General features: G+C 52.5%; 1 protein-coding gene across 13 annotated transcripts in view; it reads left to right on the top strand.

Moving 5' to 3' along the window:
* The window catches only part of DGKZ (diacylglycerol kinase zeta), a 502,570-nt gene that overhangs the window by 176,303 nt on the left and 302,777 nt on the right, over positions 1-23,490 (top strand). For all 13 annotated transcript variants that reach the window (XM_086949968.1, XM_086949967.1, XM_086949970.1 and 10 more), the window contains one exon: positions 5,491-5,599. In XM_086949968.1, coding sequence (XP_086806094.1) covers positions 5,522-5,599 — 78 coding nt within the window. In that variant the 5' untranslated portion in view covers positions 5,491-5,521. The remainder of the gene's footprint in view (positions 1-5,490; positions 5,600-23,490) is intronic.

Here is a 23,490-nt window from a genome sequence, read left to right as displayed (position 1 = left end):
CCCTCAGGAGAGGCGGCTCTGGATCCTTGTGTGAGACCCTCAGGAGAGGCATCTCTGGGTCCTTATGTGAGACCCTCATGGGAGGCAGCTCTAGATCCTTTTGTGAGACCCTCGGGGGAGGCAGCTCTGGGTCTCTTGAGTGAGACCCTCAGAGGAGGCAGCTCTGGATCCTTGTGTGAGACCCTCAGAGGAGGCAGCTCTGGATCCTTGTGTGAGACCCTCAGGAGAGGCGGCTCTGGATCCTTGTGTGAGACCCTCAGGAGAGGCATCTCTGGGTCTCTTATGTGAGACCCTCAGGAGAGGCAGCTCTGGGTCTCTTATATGAGACCCTCAGGAGAGGCAGCTCTGGATCCTTGTGTGAGACCCTCAGGGGAGGCAGCTCTGGATCCTTGTGTGAGACCCTCAGGGAAGGCAGCTCTGGATCCTTGTGCGAGACCCTCAGGAGAGGCAGCTCTGGGTCTCTTGAGTGAGACCCTCGGGAGTGGAGAGTTCTGGATCCTTGTGTGATATCCCCAGGGGAGGCAGCTCTGGATCTTTGTGTGAGACCCTCAGGGGAGGCAGCTCTGGATCCTTGTGTGAGACCCTCAGGGGAGGCAGCTCTGGATCCTTGTGTGAGACCCTCAGGGGAGGCAGCTCTGGGTCTCTTGAGTGACCCTCAGGGGAGGCAGCTCTGGGTCTCTTGAGTGAGACCCTCAGGGGAGGCTGCTCTGGGTCTCTTGAGTGAGACCCTCAGGGGAGGCAGCCCTGGATCCTTGTGTGAGACCCTGAGGAGAGGCTGCTCTGGATCCTTGTGTGAGACCCTCAGGGGAGGCAGCTCTGGGTCTCTTGAGTGAGACCCTCAGGAGAGGCAGCTCTGGGTCTCTTGAGTGAGACCCTCAGGGGAGGCAGCTCTGGATCCTTGTGTGAGACCCTCAGGGGAGGCAGCTCTGGATCCTTGTGTGAGACCCTCAGGGGAGGCAGCTCTGGGTCTCTTGAGTGACCCTCAGGGGAGGCAGCTCTGGGTCTCTTGAGTGAGACCCTCAGGGGAGGCTGCTCTGGGTCTCTTGAGTGAGACCCTCAGGGGAGGCAGCCCTGGATCCTTGTGTGAGACCCTGAGGAGAGGCTGCTCTGGATCCTTGTGTGAGACCCTCAGGGGAGGCAGCTCTGGGTCTCTTGAATGAGACCCTCAGGAGAGGCAGCTCTTGGTCTCTCGTCTGAGACCCTCAGCAGAGGCAGCTCTGGATCCTTGTGTGAGACCCTCAGGGGAGGCAGCTCTGGGTCTTTTGAGTGAGACCCTCGGGAGAGGCAGCTCTGGATCCTTGTGTGAGACCCCCAGGGGAGGCAGCTCTGGATCCTTGTGTGAGACCCTCGGGGGAGGCAGCTCTGGATCCTAGTGTGAGACCCTCAGGTGAGGCAGCTCTGGGTCTCTTGAGTGAGACCCTCAGGAGAGGCAGCTCTGGATCCTTGTGTGAGACCCTCAGGGGAGGCAGCTCTGGATCCTTGTGTGAGACCCTCAGGAGAGGAAGCTCTGGGCCTCTTAAGTGAGACCCTCAGGAGAGGAAGCTCTGGGCCTCTTGAGTGAGACCCTCAGGGGAGGCAGCTCTGGATCCTTGTGTGAGACCCTCAGGAGAGGCAGCTCTGGATCCTTGTGTGAGACCCTCAGGGGAGGCAGCTTTGGATCCTTGTGTGAGACCCTCAGGAGAGGCATCTCTGGGTCTCTTATGTGAGACCCTCAGGAGAGGCAGCTCTGGGTCTCTTATATGAGACCCTCAGGAGAGGCAGCTGTGGATCCTTGTGTTACACCCTCAGGAGAGGCAGCTCTGGATCCTTGTGTGAGACCCTCAGGAGAGGCAGCTCTGGGCCTCTTGAGTGAGACCCTCGGGGGAGGCAGCTCTGGGTCCTTGTGTGAGACCCTCAGGTGAGGCAGCTCTGGGCCTCTTGAGTGAGACCCTCAGGGGAGGCTGCTCTGGATACTTGTGTGAGACCCCCAGGGGAGGCAGCTCTGGATCCTTGTGTGAGACCCTCGGGGGAGGCAGCTCTGGATCCTTATGTGAGACCCTCAGGGGAGGCAGCTCTGGGTCTCTTGAGTGAGACCGTCAGGAGAGGCAGCTCTGGATACTTGTGTGAGACCCCCAGGGGAGGCAGCTCTGGATCCTTGTGTGAGACCCTCGGGGGAGGCAGCTCTGGATCCTTATGTGAGACCCTCAGGGGAGGCAGCTCTGGGTCTCTTGAGTGAGACCCTCAGGAGAGGCAGCTCTGGATCCTTGTGTGAGACCCTCAGGGGAGGCAGCTCTGGATCCTTGTGTGAGACCCTCAGGGGAGGCAGCTCTGGGTCCTTGTGTGAGACCCTCGGGGGAGGCAGCTCTGGATCCTTGTGTGAGACCCTCAGGGGAGGCAGCTCTGGATCCTTGTGTGAGACCCTCAGAGGAGGCAGCTCTGGATCCTTGTGTGAGACCCTCAGGAGAGGCAGCTCTGGGTCTCTTATGTGAGACCCTCAGGAGAGGCAGCTCTGCATCCTTGTGTGAGACCCTCAGGGGAGGCAGCTCTGGGTCTCTTGAGTGAGACCCTCAGGAGAGGCAGCTCTGGATCCTTGTGTGAGACCCTCAGGGGAGGCAGCTCTGGATCCTTGTCTGAGACCCTCAGGAGAGGCAGCTCTGCATCCTTGTGTGAGACCCTCAGGGGAGGCAGCTCTTGGTCTCTTGTGTGAGACCCTCGCGAGAGGCAGCTCTGGATTCTTGTGTTAGACCCTCAGGAGAGGCAGCTCTGGGTCTCTTGAGTGAGACCCTCAGGAGAGGCAGCTCTGGGTCTCTTGAGTGAGACCCTCAGGAGAGGCAGCTCTGGGTCTCTTGAGTGAGACCCTCAAGAGGGGAGGCAGCTCTGAGTCTCTTGAGTGAGACCCTCAGGAGAGGCAGCTCTGGATCCTTGTGTGAGACCCTCAGGGGAGGCAGCCCTGGATCCTTGTGCGAGACCCTCAGGTGAGGCAGCTCTGGGTCCTTGTGTGAGACCCTGAGGAGAGGCAGCTCTGGATCCTTGTGTGAGACCCTCAGGAAAGGCTGCTCTGGATTCATGTGTGAGAACCTCAGGGGAGGCAGCTCTGTATCATTGTGTGAGACCCTCAGGGGAGGCAGCTCTGGGCCTCTTGAGTGAGACCCTCAGGAGAGGCAGCTCTGGATCCTTGTGTGAGACCCTCAGGAGGGGAGGCAGCTCTGGGTCTCTTGAGTGAGGCCCTCCGGAGTGGAGAGCTCTGAATTCTTGTTTGAGACCCTCATGAGAGGCAGCTCTGGATCCTTGTGTGAGACCCTCAGGGGAGGCAGCCCTGGATCCTTGTGCGAGACCCCCAGGGGAGGCAGCTCTGGATCCTTGTGTGAGACCCTCAGGAGAGGCAGCTCTGGATCCTTGTGTGAGACCCTCAGGAGAGGCAGCTCTGGATCCTTGTGTGAGACCCTCAGGAGGGGAGGCAGCTCTGGGTCTCTTGAGTGAGGCCCTCCGTAGTGGAGAGCTCTGAATTCTTGTTTGAGACCCTCAGGAGAGGCAGCTCTGGATCCTAGTGTGAGACCCTCAGGAGAGGCAGCTCTGGATCCTTGTGTGAGACCCTCAGGAAAGGCTGCTCTGGATTCATGTGTGAGAACCTCAGGGGAGGCTGCTCTGGGTCTCTTGAGTGAGACCCTCAGGGGAGGCAGCTCTAGGTCTCTTGAGTGAGACCCTCAGGGGAGGCAGCGCTGGATCCTTGTGTGAGACCCTCGGGGAGGCAGCTCTGCGCGTCTTGAGTGAGACCCTCAGGAGAGGACAGCTTAAACATGATGCCGACTCTCTTCTTCTCGCTTTGTGGACCTGGAGTAGTCTGAATTGTCACCCTTGTAGATGTGTGTGGACTGGCATGCTGTGCTGGTACGGTCACTGGCAGGGGGTGATGCCAGCTGCTCTGGACCCCTGACAAGAGCCTTGGCACTTATTTTGTATTTTTCAAATTAAGTGCTGCGAGGAGTGAACTCTACACGTGCACTGGGAGGGGTCCTGCTGGCGGGTATTAAACCTCCAGAGTGATTACAACATGCTGATCTGAGGTGTGCAGGGCTTACACTGTGCAGTGTCCGCCATATGCACACAGGTGAGGATGAACGTATGGGGAGGGGGTGGTTTGTAGGGGCGTTTGCACCTTTTGTATAACTCTTCGTACCAAAGGCTTCCTCACGCATGCGCTTCTTCATTGACTGGTATCTTTGTGGCTTGGGCCCCTGGCAGGAGCATAACACGGGCCCCTGAATGGCCGGTGGCATGGTGGGGGAGGGGTGTGGGGCCTTCAAACCCTTCATATTATGCCGGGGGCCCCAGTCCTTTTACCTTACGCTGCTGGTCCCTGGAAATGCTTTGTTGACTCCTGCGGGGTTTTTTGGGATGAAGAGTGGTTGTTGGACGTCTGTGCTGGCGAGGGGTACCTGGGGTGTGTTTTGGGGGGTCGGTGTGCTGCTCTGCTGGTGTTGGCCCTTGTGACACCATTGTGGGCTTCTGTGGGATTTGACCTGTCCCTGAGACAGGCTCTATGTGGAGCTCCTCGCTGGGGCCCGCCCCTTCGGATGGTTACTTTACAAGACCCTTAACATGCTGTCCAGCGCTCCTGTGGGCGGGTGTCTGGTCCCTTCAGTTAGTATTCTAGCTTCCTGGGTTATTCTTCAAAACCCTGACCTCATCAGAAGTCCCGGCTCCCAGGGGTGGTGGTGGTGGTGGTGGCGGTGGTGGTCTATGGGAAGCTGGGTAGAGCTGGCCGGCCTGATCTCCCATGAGATTCCCTAAGACTCTGTCAGGGTCTCGCAAGGGAGCTGGGCTTCTGCAAATGGTTTCTCAGGATGCAGCAAATAATTGCCTGTTCTCTGGAAAAGGTTTTATGGACCCTGTAAAACGATCCTGACCCCCTGTGATATGCCATTCGCTTCCCCCGGACCTCCCCAGGATGGTGTGGCTTCACCTGGGGTAATTCGCAAACTACTAGGACCTTATAGGCCAACAGTATATTATTCTCTGGTCCCCAGTAATGTCTACATATTGTATTCTAGGCTTTTGACTCTCGGATACCGTATTCAGGGGTTTCCATGTGGTCCAAGCCCCTCTGATGAGTTGGTCCCCCAGGTAACCTGTCTTGCCCAGGAGCCACTTGCAGACTTCTATAACATTGTGGGGGCCCCGGATGGTGATCCGTTGGTGCTTCCAGGCTCTCCTGTCCTCCGGGTATTTGTTGGGGGTCCCTGTAATACCCAGGTCCTCAGGAATATAACCCTGGGGCCCCCTTCCCCTCTCTTTAGTGTTGTAAGTAGATATTTAATGTTGCGTACATCATGGGCCCATGTATGTCCAGGACCTCTGGAATGTAATTCACTGGGTCTCTAGCTCGCTCTGTATGCCGGGGGGAGGGGGGTGGGCAGATGTAGTTCTGCCCCTAAGATGTTTTCTGTCACGATTCTCTTCAAGAGCGCATTAATATTTCTCTTTCCTGACCACTGCGTCCTTCTTTTCCAGGAAAGCCATTGCCAAGTCCGGACTCCAGCACATGGTCGTCCAGTCCCCCAGCGGGTTAGCGCCGAGGACCACCTCTGACCGCGAGATCTGCAGCGCTGTGGACTGGAGTGTGAGTGATGCCCTGGACCTTCTCTCCTTGAACCTTTCGGCCTCTGCCTGTGTTTCTCTTTCTATTTGTACAACTTTTGTCTCGTGTTCAAACAACCTTCCTCTCATCATCCATACTCTGTATCATCTCTCCGCCCCCCCTACATCAGTGCAGCCCCCCTCAGCATCAGTGCAGCCCCCCCTCTGCATCAGTGCAGCCCCCCCTCTGCATCAGTGCAGCCCCCCCTCTGCATCAGTGCAGCCCCCCCTCTGCATCAGTTCAGCCCACCTCTGCATCGGCACGGCCCCCCTCTGCATCGGCGCGGCCCCCCTCTGCATCGGCGCGGCCCCCCTCTGCATCGGCGCGGCCCCCCTCTGCATCGGCGCGGCCCCCCTCTGCATCAGCGCGGCCCCCCTCTGCATCAGCGCGGCCCCCCTCTGCATCAGCGCGGCCCCCCTCTGCATCAGCGCGGCCCCCCTCTGCATCAGCGCGGCCCCCCTCTGCATCAGTGTAGCCCCCCCTCTGCATCAGTGCAGCCCCCCTCTGCATCAGTGCAGCCCCCCTCTGCATCAGTGCGGCCCCCCTCTGCATCAGTGCGGCCCCCCTCTGCATCAGTGCGGCCCCCCTCTGCATCAGTGCGGCCCCCCTCTGCATCAGTGCGGCCCCCCTCAGCATCAGTGCAGCCCCCCTCAGCATCAGTGCAGCCCCCCCTCAGCATCAGTGCAGCCCCCCTCAGCATCAGTGCAGCCCCCCTCAGCATCAGTGCAGCCCCCCTCTGCATCAGTGCAGCCCCCCTCTGCATCAGTGCAGCCCCCCTCTGCATCAGTGCAGCCCCCCTCTGCATCAGTGCAGCCCCCCCTTTAGCATCAGTGCAGCCCCCCCTTCAGCATCAGTGCAGCCCCCCTCAGTGCAGCCTCCCTCAGCATCAGTGCAGCCCCCCTCAGTGCAGCCTCCCTCAGCATCAGTGCAGCCCCCCTCAGTGCAGCCTCCCTCAGCATCAGTGCAGCCCCCCTCAGTGCAGCCCCCTCAGCATCATAAGTGCAGCCCCCCTCAGTGCAGCCTCCCTCAGCATCAGTGCAGCCCCCTCAGCATCAGTGCAGCCCCCCTCAGCATCAGCGCAGCCCCCCTCAGCATCAGTGCAGCCCCCCTCAGCATCAGCGCAGCCCCCCTCAGCGTCAGCGCAGCCCCCCTCAGCGTCAGCGCAGCCCCCCTCCGCATCAGTGCAGCCCCCCTCCGCATCAGTGCAGCCCCCCTCCGCATCAGTGCTGCCCCCCTCCGCATCAGTGCAGCCCCCCTCTGCATCAGTGCGGCCCCCCTCTGCATCAGTGCGGCCCCCCTCTGCATCAGTGCGGCCCCCCTCTGCATCAGTGCGGCCCCCCTCTGCATCAGTGCGGCCCCCCTCTGCATCAGTGCGGCCCCCCTCTGCATCAGTGCAGCCCCCCTCAGCATCAGTGCAGCCCCCCTCAGCATCAGTGCAGCCCCCCTCTGCATCAGTGCGGCCCCCCTCTGCATCAGTGCAGCCCCCCTCAGCATCAGTGCAGCCCCCCTCCGCATCAGTGCAGCCCCCCTCAGCATCAGTGCAGCCCCCCTCAGCATCAGTGCAGCCCCCCTCAGCATCAGTGCAGCCCCCCTCAGCATCAGTGCAGCCCCCCTCAGTGCATCCTCCCTCAGCATCAGTGCAGCCCCCCTCAGTGCAGCCCCCTCAGCATCAGTGCAGCCCCCCTCCGCATCAGTGCAGCCCCCCTCAGTACAGCCTCCCTCAGCATCAGTGCAGCCTCCCTCTGCATCAGTGCAGCCCCCCTCAGTGCAGCCCCCCTCAGCATCAGTGCAGCCCCCTTCAGTGCAGCCCCCTCAGCATCAGTGCAGCCCCCCTCAGTGCACCCCCCCTCAACATCAGTGCAGCCCCCCTCAGTGCAGCCCCCTCAGCATCAGTGCAGCCCCCCTCAGTGCAGCCCCCTCAGCATCAGTGCAGCCCCACCTCAACAGTGATTCAGCATCAGCACAACACCAACATAGCATCACTCAGCCCCACATGAACACCAGTTCACCACCACCTCAGCTTCAGTGCAGCACCACCTGAGCATTTCTCAGCACCACAATAGCATCACCTCAGCACAGCATCACCTCCGCACCAGTACATCACCACGTCCGCCTCACTTAGCACCACATAATTATCACTCTGCATCACCTCACCACCACTATGGCCTCACTAAGCACCACCTCAAAATGCCCAAAGAATCCAGCATCTGTTGATTCTCCCCTAATATCCATCTGCTGCTTATGTTGTAATTCAGGTAGAATTTTCAACCTGAAAAATTTTATGCAAAAAACAAAACAAAAATGTATATCAAGTATTAGAACAAGCAGGAAGAAGCTGCCAGTATTTCAAGGACAAAAATACGAGAAGACTTTTTTTAATGTGGTTGTTCAGTTCTACATAATGTCTGTCCCTGCACGAGGCCCTTGCGGCGGTCGAGCCCCCTACCTGTACGGCCACCCACTCCCTCACTCACCGAACTACCTACCTGTAGGGCCACTCGCCTACCTACCTACCTGCCTGGCCACTCACCTACCTACCTACCTACCTGCCTGGCTGTACGGCCACTCACCTACCTACCTGTACGGCCCCTCACCTACCTACCTACCTGTCTGTACGGCCCCTCACCTACCTACCTGTCTGTACGGCCACTCACCTACCAACTGTCTGTACTGCCACTCACCTACCTACCTGTATGGCTACCTACCTACCTACCTACCTGTACAGCCACTCACCAACCTGTATGGCCACTCACCAACCTGTATGGCCACTCACCAACCTGTATGGCCACTCACCAACCTGTATGGCCACTCACCAGCCTGTATGGCCACTCACCTCCATGTATGGCCACTCACCTCCATGTACGGCCACTTGCCAACCTGTATGGCTACCTACCTACCTGAATGGCCACTCACCGACCTATACGGCTACCTACTTACCTGTACGGCCACTCACCAACCTGTACAGCTACCTACCTACCTGTACGGCCACTCACCAACCTATACAGCTACCTACCTACCTCTAAGGAAACTCACCAACCTGTACGGCTACCTACCTACCTGTACGGCCACTCACTAATCTGTACAGCTACCTACCTACCTACCTGTACAGCCACTCAGCAACCTGTACAGCTACCTACCTACCTGTATGACTACCTACCTACTTACCTACCTGTATGGCCACTTACCAACCTCTATGGCTACCTACCTACCAACCTGTACAGCCACTCACCAACCTGTACGGCCAATCACCAACCTGTACGGCCACTCACCTACCTGTACAGCCAGTCACCTACCTACCTACCTGGCCACTCACCTACCTACCTGTACGGCCACTCACCTACCTACCTACCTACCTGTACGGCCACTCACCTACCTACCTGTACGGTCACTCACTTACCTACCTACCTGTATGGCCACTCAACAACCTACCTACCTACCTACCTGTCTGCCTGTACGGCTACTCACACACCCACTTTCAAAGTTACAGGTTTCAGTTAGGGAAGCATTTTAAAGAACTGTGGAAATTCTGAAAGAAAACAAAGATTACAGAGACAGTGTAGTCACCCATACAGCTGCTTACACATCCACAAAACCACTCCTCCTCACACACCCATACAGGCAGTCACATATTCACTCACAAACCCATACAACCACTCCAGATACCCATTCACACAACTACTCGCACAACCATTCATGTATACACCCACTCACTCAGCCATACAGCTACTAACATAACTATTCACTCATCCATACAGCCACTCGCACATCCATTCACACATTCCACAAAATCACTTGCATATCCATTTCCACGCCACTCACGAGCTCACTCACTCCACTACAGCCTTTCACACAAACATTTACTTTAAAAAACATCCACTCTCACACCCCCTCACTTACCCATACACCCAGTCGAACAGACATTCACCCATATGTTCTGTTACACACCCAATCACTAACCCATATAGCTACTCACACAGCCACCAGTCACCATTTGAGCCACTCACACACACATACTCGCTCACCCACCCATACAGCCAGTTAGTCATTTACTCACCAATACAGCTACTCACATACCCATTTATTCACCCATACAGTCACTCACACATCCCAAAGCCACTCACAGACCCACTTCCACACTGTTGCAATCGCAGTGCACCTAAGAAGACATTAGAAACAGTATCACTTGCTAGTAGTGCAAAAATAATAGTAATTTAACCAATGCAGTCACTTAGTGTATATCTTTAACTCTCAAGAACGCTTGTGAAACACTTACTCGCTGACCTTGTCATGAGTGATGTCAGTTCAGTTCTTTATTTATTTCGAAGGTTAAAAACCATCATAAAAATACATAATAATACATGATCACATAAAAACATACTGAACATCATAATTTTTAAAAAGAGACAAGTTAAAAAGGGTTTTTGTAGATAGTATAAACAGAGTGCAGGTATGAGAAAGGGCCCCACATGACCTTTAAGTTTCATCCGACTTTATCAGCCCCTTGTGTTTCTTAGTTTAAACACTATTTTTAGGAAACTCATGATAGCAAACAAAGTACGCATTTCAGTAGCTCTTCGCAGAAACAATAAGGCAGATTTGGCATGGATAATGTTTGAGTCCTTTAAAATGTCCACCAGGAATCTTTGACGCAGTGTTTTATAAAAAGGACACGGTAATACAAAATGAAGGGTGTCCTGCGGAGACCTATTGTCGCAGCCGCAGGCACCCTTCTTCTCAATTGTTTGCGTAAATCCAGACGGATAAGCTAAAGTGTTGTGCAACAAATTGAGCCTAAAACGAGTCATTAAAAACCTCTCATGTTGGCTGTACATTAAAAAGAGGTACGGTTCCATGCCTGCTTGATTAGAGACAAGCGAATGAGCAACTACCGAAGGTTTAATAAAGTCAAGCTCCCTCCTCCTACAATCATATTTTTCCAGTAGATGCTTTTGTACAGAGTGTCTGCAATATATGTCCACAGTTGAGGGGTCCAGGAACAACCTTTGCTGGCCAATATCCCCCAATGTATCTTTGATGTATTTCAGCCAGGGGATTTGGAACCATCTATCTTTCCGCAGGCAATCCTGGATGATCTGTCTGGACAATTCCGCATTGGGGTTTGACCAAATTTTAAGCCAGGACAGTATTGGTCTCAGTCTGATCAGGTCGGATATGTATGGGGTACCCAACTCTTCGTGTGTTATCGCTGCTGGGATGCTCAACGGAAGCTTTAACAGTTTTTTAAAGAATTTGTCTTCTCTTTGTATCTGTTGTGCATCCCTAAAACCCCACACTTCAGCTCCATAGATGGTCTTTGAAATGCTGTCCGATCTGTACAATGTCATCACCTGCTCTGGGGACCAGCGTCCCATTCGTCGGGCAAAGTTTAGTATGGCCCCATTTGCTGAGACTAGTCTCCTAGACCTCTCCTCTATCAAAGGGGCAAACTTGATCTTTTCGTCAAATAGAAGACCCAAATACGGAAATGAGTTGACTGTGTCCAAGACATGATCCCCTAGTTTGAACACAAATTTCTTATGTGGTTTCTTCCCCACTACCATAATAAAGGATTTTGTCAGGTTGACGGAGAGGTCCAAATTCCTCATAAAGTCAGAGAAGCCTTTAATTAAGAGCTGCAGACCAACTGCTGTTCGTGCAAGGAGGACCGCGTCATCAGCGTACAAAAGTACCAGCAGATGACGCAAGCCCACCTTTGGACAGTCAGTCCCCAGTGCTATCAGGGCACTCTCCAGGCCATTTATGTAGAGGGAGAACAAGAACGGCGCCAGGATACACCCCTGCCTCACCCCGCCAGAGCACGGGAAGGGATCGGTACTCACCCCCCCCCGCACTATAGCGGACCTTGGCAGTGGTGTTCCAGTGCAGCTCCCTAAGAATGTTAATAAGATCTGGGTCAATTCCCAAGTTATACATGAGTGTCCATAGTTTGGCTCTATTGACGTTATCAAAAGCCGCTGCTAAGTCCATGAACCCCATGTATATGGTCCCATCAGTCGTCTTGATGTATTTAGCCGTGAGGAGGTATAGGTTGAGTGTCTCCCCAGAGCACTCTGTTTCAAAGCGTTTCAATAAAGTTCAAAGAAAGGTGCAATGCATGTAGATCATTTTTCAAGTTATTCTTTACTTGTGCATTTTTTTGATTCTTCTCATTCTTTACAAGTATTTTAACTCATTGGCCCAATGCATTTCGGGCTGAGCCCTTCCTCGGGGGCCCTGTACAATCCTGGTCAGGCGAGTATGCCGGTCGCTCTGTGATAGAATAAAAATTATATCGAAAACAATGGTCATGAAGCTCCGTCGTGGAGTCCGGTGTAGATGTTAGCGTTCCGACGTGTTTCCGCAGCACCTCCTCGACAGTAAACTGACTGAACCTCGGCAACTCGCCGCTGAAGCTGACCGATGGGAAAGCACCCGAGTTGCCCGAAACTGGCCCAGCGAACCAAACCGAACCAACCAAGGACCCCATCGCCCCCGAGGGGGAGGAGGAGGCCAGGGTCTGGGCAGAGACGCCGTCCCGGTGGCTCCCGCCAGCAACGCCCCGCCCCCGGCCGGCAGGGGAAACCCCCGATGCGTCCAGGGTTCCGAGCCAATGTTACTTGCCACCGATGCCGGCGACCCGGCCACTACGCCAACGACCCTAATTGCCCGAAGAACCAGAACCCTATGCCCCGCCAGGTCGCTGCCGCCGCCCTGGGGGAAGAACAAACCCCAGAAGATTCTGAAGAGTACGAGGCCGACCAGCCCGAGTGGGAACCAGCCGCCATGTCCCTGGTCTGTCTAGGGGAAAGAGACATGATCCCGCGGGCTCCCCTACCCGCCAATACGCGAAAATACAGCCAGTGGGTCAACAATAATGGGCAACGGGCTGAGGCCCTCCGCGACACCGGGGCCAGTGTGACCGCAGTCCGCGCCCATCTGGTGACCCCGGAGCAGATCTTGCCGAACGTCCTTTGCCCCGTCCGGTCAGCCGTCAACTCAGAAAGCCTATGTCGGATGGCCTGCGTCCCCTTCGAGTGGGGAGGAGTGTCCGGAATGCTGAAGGTGACTGTCCGCGATGATGCCCCAGTGGACTGCCTCTTGGGGGAACGACCTCGAAAGTTCCCCCTGGGCAGCCGTCGAAAGAAAAGAGCACCTGGGGATGTTGGGCCTTCCTGAATGGGCCTGCATAACGACCCGATCCATGGCCGCCCGCGCCATCCCCGGTCCCGAAAACCTGAATGGCCAGAGCCTCCTCCCCCGATCATCCCGGAGGGAACCGCCCAAAGCGCCAATCCCCCGGAGCAGAACGAAGAAGGGCCCGTTCAACTCCAGGACCTTCCCGAACTGGCTCAGTGGCCCCACCCAGGAACAGTTCCGACAAGAGCAGAGGACCTGTCCCTCCCTCGAGGGACTCCGGCAGCAAGCCCTCGCCCAGAGCGCAGGGGACACCACAGGGGCCCACTGGATTTATTGGGACAATGACCTGCTCTACAGTGAGCAAAGAATTGCTGAGTTGGGGGCCAATCGGGTGCTGGTGGTGCCCCTCCGCTTCAGAGACTTCCTTTTGAACTTGGCACACGATGTCCCCCTTGCTGGGCACCTGGGGCAAGACAAAACATACAACCGCCTAGTAACTCACTTCTACTGGCCCAAAATGCGAAATGATGTCTCCAACCACTGCCGGGCCTGCCCCACCTGCCAGGCCAGCGGGAAGAGTGGCCGAAATATCAAAGCACCCTTGCAACCCTTTCCCGTCGTCACCACCCTGTTCGAACCGGTGGGAATAGACATTGTGGGGCCCCTAGACCCCCGGACGGCACAGGGGCACCGGTTCATCCTGGTGGACCACGCCACCCGCTACCCCGAGGCCATTCCTCTTCGGACCGTGACAGCACCAGTGGTAGGCCGAGCCCTGATGGGGATCTTCTCTCGAGTGGGCTTCCCCCGGGAAGTCGTCAGCGACAGGGGCACGAACTTTATCTCAAAGTACATGAGGTCTCTCTGGCAACAGTGCGGGGTCACCTACCGGTTCACGACCCCTTATCACCCGCAAAGAAATGGACTGGTCGAGCGGTTTAACCGCACTCTCAAGGGAATGATCACGGGCCTAGAAGAACCCCTACGTCGCCAGTGGGACGTGCTGCTCCTGTGCCTCCTCTTCGCCTATCGAGAAGTTCCCCAAAAAATCCCTCGGCTTCAGTCCCTTTGAGCTCCTGTACGGACACCCCGTCCGGGGCCCCCTCAGCCTGATCAAGGAAGGGTGGGAGATGGCCCCCCAGAAGACTCTTCCAGATGTGTATAAGTATCTCCTGACCCTCCGCAACCAGACCCGGCGATTCAGGGAACTCGCCAAAGCCAACCTGGAGGCCAGTCAGGAGAACATGAAGAAATGGTACGATCAGCATGCCTCCTCCATCGAGTTCGAACCAGGCCAGCAAGTCTGGGTGATGTCTCCAGTCTAACCCTGTGCCCTGCAGGACAAATGGACAGGACCCTTCAAGGTGATAGAGCGCAAGGGCCCTGTCACCTACTTAATAGACATGGAGTCCTCCCGGAACCCCCTGCGAGTCCTCCACGCCAACAGACTCAAACCCCACTTTGTACGTTCGGAGCTCAGCCTACTGATGGCAACAGATAGTGGGGCGGAAGAAGACTCCGAGCCCCTCCCTGACCTACTGAGGACTCGTGAGAAAGATGGCTCATGGGAAGGGGTCAGACTCTCCGATGCCTTGTCCCCGGAACAACGCAGAGACTGTCGGGCTCTCCTGCTACAATTTGCGAACCTATTCTCCCTCACCCCCGGGGTCACCCCCTGGTGCCTCCACGACGTGGACACTGGGGATAATCCACCTATTCGACACAGGGCGTACCGAGTGCCAGATCGGGTGCGCGCCTGCATCCAGAACGAAGTCACCAAAATGCTGGCCCTAGGAGTGATCGAGCCATCCGACAGCCCCTGGGCCAGCCCAGTCGTACTGGTCCCCAAGGCTGCCGCCCCGGGCGTTGCCCCCGAGCTCCGGTTCTGTGTAGACTATCGGGCCTGAACGCTGTTACCAGAACCAACGCTCACCCCATCCCCCGGGCGGATGAGCTGGTTGACCGCATGGGGGCCGCCCGCTACCTGAGCATTTTCGACCTAACAGCGGGCTACTGGCAAATCGGCCTCACCCCCAGGGCTCAAGAGCGATCCGCCTTCTCTGCCCCGGATGGCCACTACCACTTCAAAGTGATGCCCTTCGGCATGAAAAACGCTCCAGCTACCTTCCAACGACTCGTGAACCAGGTACTGGCGGGCCTCGAAGAATTCAGCGCCGCCTACTTGGACGATATCGCTGTGTACAGTCGCCACTGGGCAGACCACCTTCACCACCTCCGAGAAGTCCTGCACGCCCTCCAGCAGGCCGGCCTCACCATCAAAGCCAGCAAATGTCAGATTGGCCAGGGGTCCGTGACCTACCTCGGACACCAAGTGGGGAGCTGTCTGGTGGCCCCCCTTCAGCTCAAGATCGCTGCCATCCAGTCCTGGCAGCCACCCGTCACCCAAACCGAGGTCCGGGCCTTCCTAGGGCTCACCGGATACTACCGGCGGTTTGTAAAAGACTATGGCAGCATTGTGGGGCCCCTCACAGAACTCACATCCAAGAAAAACCCCCGAACAGTCAACTGGACTCCAGACTGTCAAGCGGCCTTCGAGAAGTTGAAGACCGCCATGTGCACCGCCCCCGTGCTCCAGGCCCCCGACTACAGCCGGGAATTCATAGTCCAGATGGACGCCTCAGATCATGGCGTTGGGGCAGTCCTCTCTCAACTCAACACTGAGGGAGTCGATCAACCAGTGGCCTTCATCAGCCCACGCCTACTGGCTCGAGAACAGCGCTGGAGCACCATCGAGCGGGAAGCCTTTGCAGTGGTATGGGCCCTCAAGAAACTCCGGCCCTACCTCTTCGGTACCCATTTCAGGGTACAGACCGACCACCGACCCCTGCAATGGCTGATGCAGATGCGGGGGGAGAGCCCAAAACTGTTGCGATGGTCCATCTCCCTGCAAGGGATGGTCTTCACTGTGGAGCATCGTCCTGGCCAGGACCACGCCAACGCGGACGGCCTGTCACGCTTTTTCCGCCTCGGCGAGGAGAGTACCCAAGAGGATGGGTGACTCTCCCTGCCTTCAGCTGGGGGGGGACGCATGTTGGACAGGCCTCGTGAAAGGCCCGCTCCCTCCCCGCCTGATAGGGCCCGGACACCGGCTCTCCCTGTGTCCCCCGAAGAACCACCCCGGCAACCCACCGAAGCAACCCGTCCCCAACGGGACGCCTGCTCCCGAACATCCCAGCATCGGCTGTCCCGGGCCTCCGTCAGCACCATTGCCCCGGCCCAGCCGCCATCTTGGACACTGCACCACGAGGCCGCGTGGCCTCAGCTCGACCCCAACCCTGGGCCTGGCCAGGCACCGACATCGAGGCACCACCATCCACCCAGGAGGTGAAGAGACCACTTGGCAGGTCAATAGGAGGGAGGAGTGTCGATGGCTCTCCCCCGTCAGGTGCCGATCGCCCCCGGTCTCCCCGGGCACTGGCTCCACCCCTCTGCTGGGTGTCTGGACTCCCTCATCCCGGACCTCCTGACCTCCCAGCGCGAGGGTCCGGACATCAACGGAGGCCAGACCTATAACTGGGGCAGCTCCAGAGCAGGAAGGCAGTTGTATCCTGGAGTCGAGAGACACCTTGAAGAACTCATCCTTGACGGACTGCTGGCGCTGCCGCAGCCTTGCCTTGCGAACTATCTCCGAAGCCTGCTGGCGCTGCCGCGGCCCTCTGCAACGTGCATCATCGTCCGGACCTGCTGGCGCTGCCGCGGGCCATCCTTGTGACCCATCGCTCTTGCCTGCTGGCGCTGCCGCGGCCCTCTGCAAAGAAATCATCATCGTAGCCTTTTGGCGCTGCCGCGGCCCTCCCTACCGAGAACCATCATCCTAGCCTGCTGGCGCTGCCGCGGCCCTCCTTGCCGAGAACGATCATCCTAGCCAGCTGGCGCTGCCGCGGCCCAACCTTTCAGATCTCCGAGCTCGAGGATTGTGAGCTTCCCTCTTGCCGCACCCGTACCGGACCGGTACCAAGACTGTCCCGCTACCCCTTACCCTACAGAGACTAGAATTGGGAGGATCCTCGTGTCCTGCCCCCACTGTATCGTTGATAACCTTGCCTCAAGAATCCTATATAAAGTGTGCAGATCGCATCCTTGTGTGGTGTCCATTTGTGGGGGGGAAGTTACCTGTCTGTACGATCGCTAGGAGACCGTCCTCACCGGAGGCCTCTCCCCCTGTACTCGGCCGACCCTCCGGGTCCCCGTCTAACATTGAGTCATGGAAGCATGGTCTGTTTATAATTTTCCAAAACTGTACATAGTCCCTGTTTTCCCCAGCCTCCCTCAGGTCTGCCCAAACTTCTTTTTGGAGAGCACTCTTTCTTATCTTTACCTGGGTTTTGTAGTTCTGTCTACAACGGGCAATTTCAGTCTTATCCCTCGGGGCCTTTTTTAAAGTCTGCTTTAGTTCTCTTAGAGCCCTTGAGCAGTTTGTATCAAACCATCTTGGAGAGGATGACTGTTTTAGGGGCGTGTTAGTTTTCAATAATCCTTCTACAATTTTGGTTAAAGATTTGAAAGCCACTACTACTTCTCTGCCCTCTATTGAAAGATCTAAGCAGGTCTCTATATGATCTTTCCCTTCGCCCACTAGTTTAGAGTAAAAATCTTGCGGATTGATCATTGACCACCTTATGCGTCTCCCTTGATCTGTTGGTTGGATTTGGGTTTCCTTGAGCACCCCTGGGTTTTTTCTAATTAGGTCTTTATAATTAATTTCTATTGAAATGGGGTTGTGATCACTAAAGGGGCTCCACTCTGTTCTTGTTTTTAGAATCTGCTCTCTAGCGCAGGCAGAGATCATTATATAATCTATTATGGACCCACCACCTCTCCCTTTGAATGTGGGTGTTGGGGATTCCCCTGCTTTAAGTGCAGCTAAATCCATAACATGGGTGAGCGCAAAGTTATCTAAGAGCTTCATCAGAGCTGTGCCCTCTTTATTGTGTGCAAAATGAGGACCCTTTTCTAGTGGGCAGGCTGACCAGTCGGCAGATATAGGAAAAAGCTTGGGGCATAGATGTCAGTTAAAATCCCCCATCAATAGGACAGTTGGTTCTGGCCGCTTCATCCTTAAATCCAATTCCTTATTTAATCTACTCTCCAGCTCTGCTAGTATGGGAAAATTCCCATCCACCGGCCCAGAGTTATAAAAATTTAGAAAAAGTAGACTCTTCCCGTGATATTGTAGTGAGACTACTTGTATATTGTCTGACATCCAGTCTGGGTGTGACCAGGTGCCATTCAAGTCTAAATCTACATATTTTACTAGGCCTCCTTTTGCTCTCCCAGAATTCGTCCCTTGGGCAGGTCTAAAAAAACACTTATAGCCCTCCAATTGACAAAGGTCCGAATCCCATGCCCATGTTTCTTGGAGCGCTATGACATGAAGGCACCTTTTGAATTCTATCCACTCCTTACTTTTTAATTTGGCGTCTAGGCCTGCAATATTCCAGGATAACACGGTCAATCCAGCCCTATTCTCTTTGCCATTAGCTGTGATAGTTTCATTTGTTCTAACCTCCCCCACTATTGGTGCATCTTTGATGTTTACATTTTTGTCCCCCTGGCTCAAGTGTGATTCTGACCTCCCGGTTTGTGTATTCTCCACACTCCCACGTTCACCCCCTATTTCTGGGCCTGAGCGTCCACTAGTCGCTAGACTTGATACAGAGTTATTTTCTAGCGAAATGAGTCAATCAATGTCCTCGAGCGATTGAATAGGGGCAAATCTGTTTCTCCACTGGGAGTAGTCTCGTGGAGGAAAGGGGTGGTCGGGATGGCTTGCTGGTCTTGGTCTATGTGTACGTTGTGGTCTTCCAAGAATCCACCCACCCTCATCATCCACACGATTGATGTTCCGACTCCTTGGGTAAAAATACCCAAGTGGGAGTGCACAAATTGTGCTGGTTTGATTCCTATTAACATTCTTTAGAATGTATTCAACCAGTCTGGTATCCCTAAAATTTGCGACTATGCAGTCCCCTCTTATGTCTTTATTTCTCCCCCCAATCCAGTTCACTCTTCTTACGTGCACTATCTCTCCTCTTTCCCCATTATTTAATGGTCTGTGAATATTCAACCACTTGGAGTTTTTAGTGAGTAATTGATAATGTGATTCTCTCTCTGTAGGCCTAATTTCTGGCACCCCTGCAAAAACTATTACAAATGGGCTGGCCTCTGGGGGTAGATCTATGTGTGGGGCGGGGCTGTTAGTGGTATAGAAGGGGTCGGAGTCTGTATAACAATGATCGTAATTCCCATCCCTCTGGGGGCGGTCTACCTGTCTCCATTGCATTAGTGGCTGTAAAGGGGGTTTTCCCATATTTTTGGGGTTCGTGCTTTGAGTGTGTCCCCCTCTTGATTTGTCATTAGAGCCCCCTCTTTGGTTTTGGACAGTTTTTGGGGCCTCGTGTATCTGGGCAATTGTGTGTTGGGTGTGACCTTGTCATGAGTGATGTAATATGTGAGGTCATAAGCAGTGCAATGCTGGGGCACAAGGTATAGCTCAGGTAACTAGAACTGCTGAATTTCTGTGGTTTTGTGTGAGAGAAATCTGAGCCTAACTATAACGTCCCTGTAATCTTTATTTTTTTCAGTGAATAAGTGAGAATGTATGTATGTATGTATGTATATGTATATATATATCCGTTTAGAACGGCCCTTTCAAAATAGCGTGCCTGGTGCAACTATCCCCAGCTGCTCCCCGTGGACTATCCCTGATATTTCACCTCCCGATCGCCGATGCTCAGTGCTACTTTTTTCCACAGAGGATTGTTAGAAATCAGGCAGAAGCAGGTATTATCTTGAAGTATTTATTTCTGGAAAAGCAGCACAGCAACTCAGCATCTGGCTGGCAGGCAGGAACAGTGGCAACTGACCTGGTGCCTAGCAGCAGTACAGGTTCTAAGAATAGTGGTGAGAACACTGAAAGATGCAATGCATTTAAAGGGACATAACATATAATGACCATAAATATATACAGAATGTAACACATCTCCCTTCCATAAGATGAAGATACAATAAGATAAAGGCCTAAGTAACATAATCAGCAAATCTAGAAGGAGGACATCTAGAGCGAGATGAAATTTTAACTCTTGAAGAGATGTCATCATTGGGTTGCAATTGTACAGAAGGCTCAGAATTATTTAGGTATGAGGGACATTTGGCAACACGTTTTATGTTCCACAATTTACCATCCTGAGTGATAACACTGTTGGTAAAGACCTTGACAATCTTCATAGGCTTACCAAACTTGTTTGAACACTTTGTGATGAAGCCAGGTTTTTTAATCCTGACCCAATCACCAATGGCAAAATTGGGTTCTTTGGTCTTCCATCTGTTGTCATACCATTCTTTAACCTTACGCTGTTTACATTCAACTTTTTGTGCAACATCTTTTAACAAATTATCTGAAAAAGAAACATTTGAACATTTGTCTTTTAACCACCATGGACAAATTGAGGAAGCTGGGTCTCGCCCTTTTAACAAACGGAAAGGACTGACTTCAGTTGTAGAATGGGGAGTTATTCTATATAACCATAATTTTTCTCTTAGCAAATTCTTCCAACTGGACCCAACTTTAATGACATCAGATACAAAACCTTTCAACACTCTGTTAAAACGTTCAACCAAACCATTTTCATGTGGTTCATAAACAGAAACCAAAGAATGTTTAATGTTGAGTTGTTTAAGAAAATTTTCCATCTCTACAGAAGTAAGTTGCACACCGTTATCAGTAACAAGCACTGACGGAGTGCCTTCCCTGGAAAATATCTCCTTGAAGAAATCTATCACAACATTGGTGGAGACAGAAGACACAAACCTGACCTCAGGCCATTTAGAGTGGTAGTCCACCAGAACCAAGGCATAGCGGGAATCAACTGAAAGACACATAAATGGACCAGAAATATCGAAAGAAATTTTCTTCCAAGGTTCACTTGGCCAGGTGGAACACTTCAAGGGAGGAACATTAACTTTTAACATTTTTTCACTTCCCATGCAAACCTCACATTCTCTTACCCTGCGATCTGCCATTCTATCGATACCAGGCCACCAAAAGTAATTCCTTATGAGACGCTTCATAGCCGACATTCCTGGATGCATATTATGTGCCAAATCCAAAATTACCTTCTGTAAACCCACAGGAGGAACACATTTGCCAGACTTGAAAATCAAATCATTTTCCAATTCTAGCTCATCCATGACAGAAAACATAGGTAAAACACTATCTGACAAATTCCTTTTGTCAGGCCAACCTTCCAAAATAAACTTCTTTATACTCTGTAAGGTAGCATCCTGTTCATAAGCAAGTTTCCAAGACTGTTCAGAAATGTCATTGAAAGAACCTGACAAAACATCTTCCAAAACCATGACAATGTCAGCATCCTCAAGTTTCCCTACACAACTACTCTTGCAAGGCATGCGAGACATAAAGTCCGCAATGACATTCTTCTTACCAGGAACGAACTCTGGAGTAAAACAGTATTCCTGCAATCTTGAAGTCAGTCTGGCTATGCGAGCAGTAGAACTCCATCCACCCCCGGTAGACAGAATATTAACAAGCGGCTTATGGTCAGTCCTCAACAGGAACTTACTGCCCCAAATATAATTGCGAAAATGTTCTATGGCCCAAACACAAGCCAACAATTCTTTTTCAATTACAGCATAACGCCGTTCCGTTTCATTGAGTGTACGTGAAGCAAAGCAAACATTCCACTCCTCCTTCCCAGCAATTTGAGATAACACAGCTCCTAACCCATACATACTGGCATCCACAGTGATTATGCACATTTTGTTTATACAAAAAGGTCTAAGGGTAGGGGCTTGTAAGATGTCAGACTTGATAAGCTCAAAAGCTGTTTGTTGTTCTTGTCCCCAAGCAAAAACAGCATTATTTCTGAGAAGTCGTCTTAGAGGTTCCATCTTAGATGCAAAGTTATATACAAATTTGCTGTAATACTCGCACATTCCTGCAAATGAAAGTAATTGTTCCTTATTCTCAGGAGGAGGTGCATTAGTAATACCATCAACATTCGATTTTTTCGGAACTACCCCATCCCCGGATAATGTATGTCCCAGATATTCCACAGAATGTTGGAACATTTTACACTTGCTAGCCTTTAATGTAAGACCATTCTCCTCCAACTTCCGACAGACACTACGTAGATGTTGTAAGTGCTCATCATGTGTGGTTGAAAAAATTAAAATGTCGTCCTGAAAACACTTTACAAAGTTATCAAAATCTCTGAACAAATTAAACATCACCCTCTGAAATACTGAAGCCGCCGAAGCTAAGCCGAACGGCATTCTGGTGTACTGGAATAAACCTTGAGGAGTAATAAATGCTGTTAAACATTTTGAGTCATCAGTTAATGGAACCTGGTGATAGGCTGATCTTAAATCCAAAGTGGAGAAAACTTTCGCCCCTTCTAGCATTGATACCACTTCATTTATATTGGGCAATGGATGACAGTCTACTATAATATTAGCATTCAAAGCTCGAAGGTCCACACACATTCTCAGACTTTTATCCGGTTTCCTAACTAAAACGATGGGCGAAACCCATTCTGCAGACTCTATAGGTTCAATAATTTTCTCTGCAACTAAATCATTAAGCATTTTCTTCAGCTCCTCTCTAACATTAATGGGAACGCCTCTCAATTTTTGTTTGAGAGGAATCACATCCTGTTTAAGTTTGATTCTGTGGGAATAATCTTTAACCATGCCCAATTTATCTGAAAACACATCTTTAAACTCTGTTTTGATTAACGTAGTTAAATTGGTTAATTTATCCTTTTCAACCAAAGCAATGTTACATACTTCTGCATTCACATCCAACATCACTGGATCCACTGCACGAGGATTGAGAGTAATCCCAAACTTCCATTGGTCTCTCCAACCCAGTACATTAATACCTTTGAGGGCTATATACAACTTGACACTTACACATCTTCCTTTGAACGTGAGATCTACAACAAAAAAACCTAACATATCAATTTTGCTTTCATTGAAACTTAAAGCACAAATATCAGGTGGTAAAATGTTCTCAAGACAGAGAACCGTACTTAATTTGATATTAAAATATTCCTTGGTGATAATTGTCCATGGAGAACCTGAATCAGCCATAAGGTCTAGTTTGATATTCAACACTTCAACTTCACATAAAGGTTTTTTTATACCAAAAGAGTCAGTGGGATCATTAACATTCGACATAGCCTCTTTCAAAAAGACCACAAAACCCTTATTATCATCACAATGGTAACCCGCACATTCACACTTACATGCCTTTGAAGATTCTTCCAGCACAGATGCCATCTTTACCTGTGTGTTCGGAACTGATCTTTTTATGTCCTTACACATGTTGGAAAAATGTCCCATCCTACCACATTTCTTACATTCTCTGTTAATAGCAGGGCAACCACCATATGAGGCTAGATGAGTTTTACTACCACATCTAAAGCATACATATGTTTTGTCAAACTTTCTTACAGTACCATGAAAATTTGTCCTGCTGGAATTAAAATTGGAACTGGGATGAGACCCTACACTTGAATGAGGCTCTGTGCGTTTGAGTGCACAGACTTCATCTACACACTCAGTTTTATGTTCAGTATGTTTTTTAACTGTACTCATCCACTTCTCAGACTGTTCTAACGATTTAGCAATGGCAATGGCTTCGGACAATTTAGGATCTCCTAACTCCCAAAGTCTTTCTTGTGTTTTCTTGT

The sequence above is a fragment of the Lissotriton vulgaris genome, unplaced genomic scaffold (genome assembly GCF_964263255.1).
Source record: "Lissotriton vulgaris unplaced genomic scaffold, aLisVul1.2 SCAFFOLD_741, whole genome shotgun sequence".
Classification (NCBI taxonomy): Eukaryota; Metazoa; Chordata; class Amphibia; order Caudata; family Salamandridae; genus Lissotriton; species Lissotriton vulgaris.
Note: the sequence above shows the minus strand (reverse complement) of the source record. Positions and strands in the feature narration are given on the sequence as shown.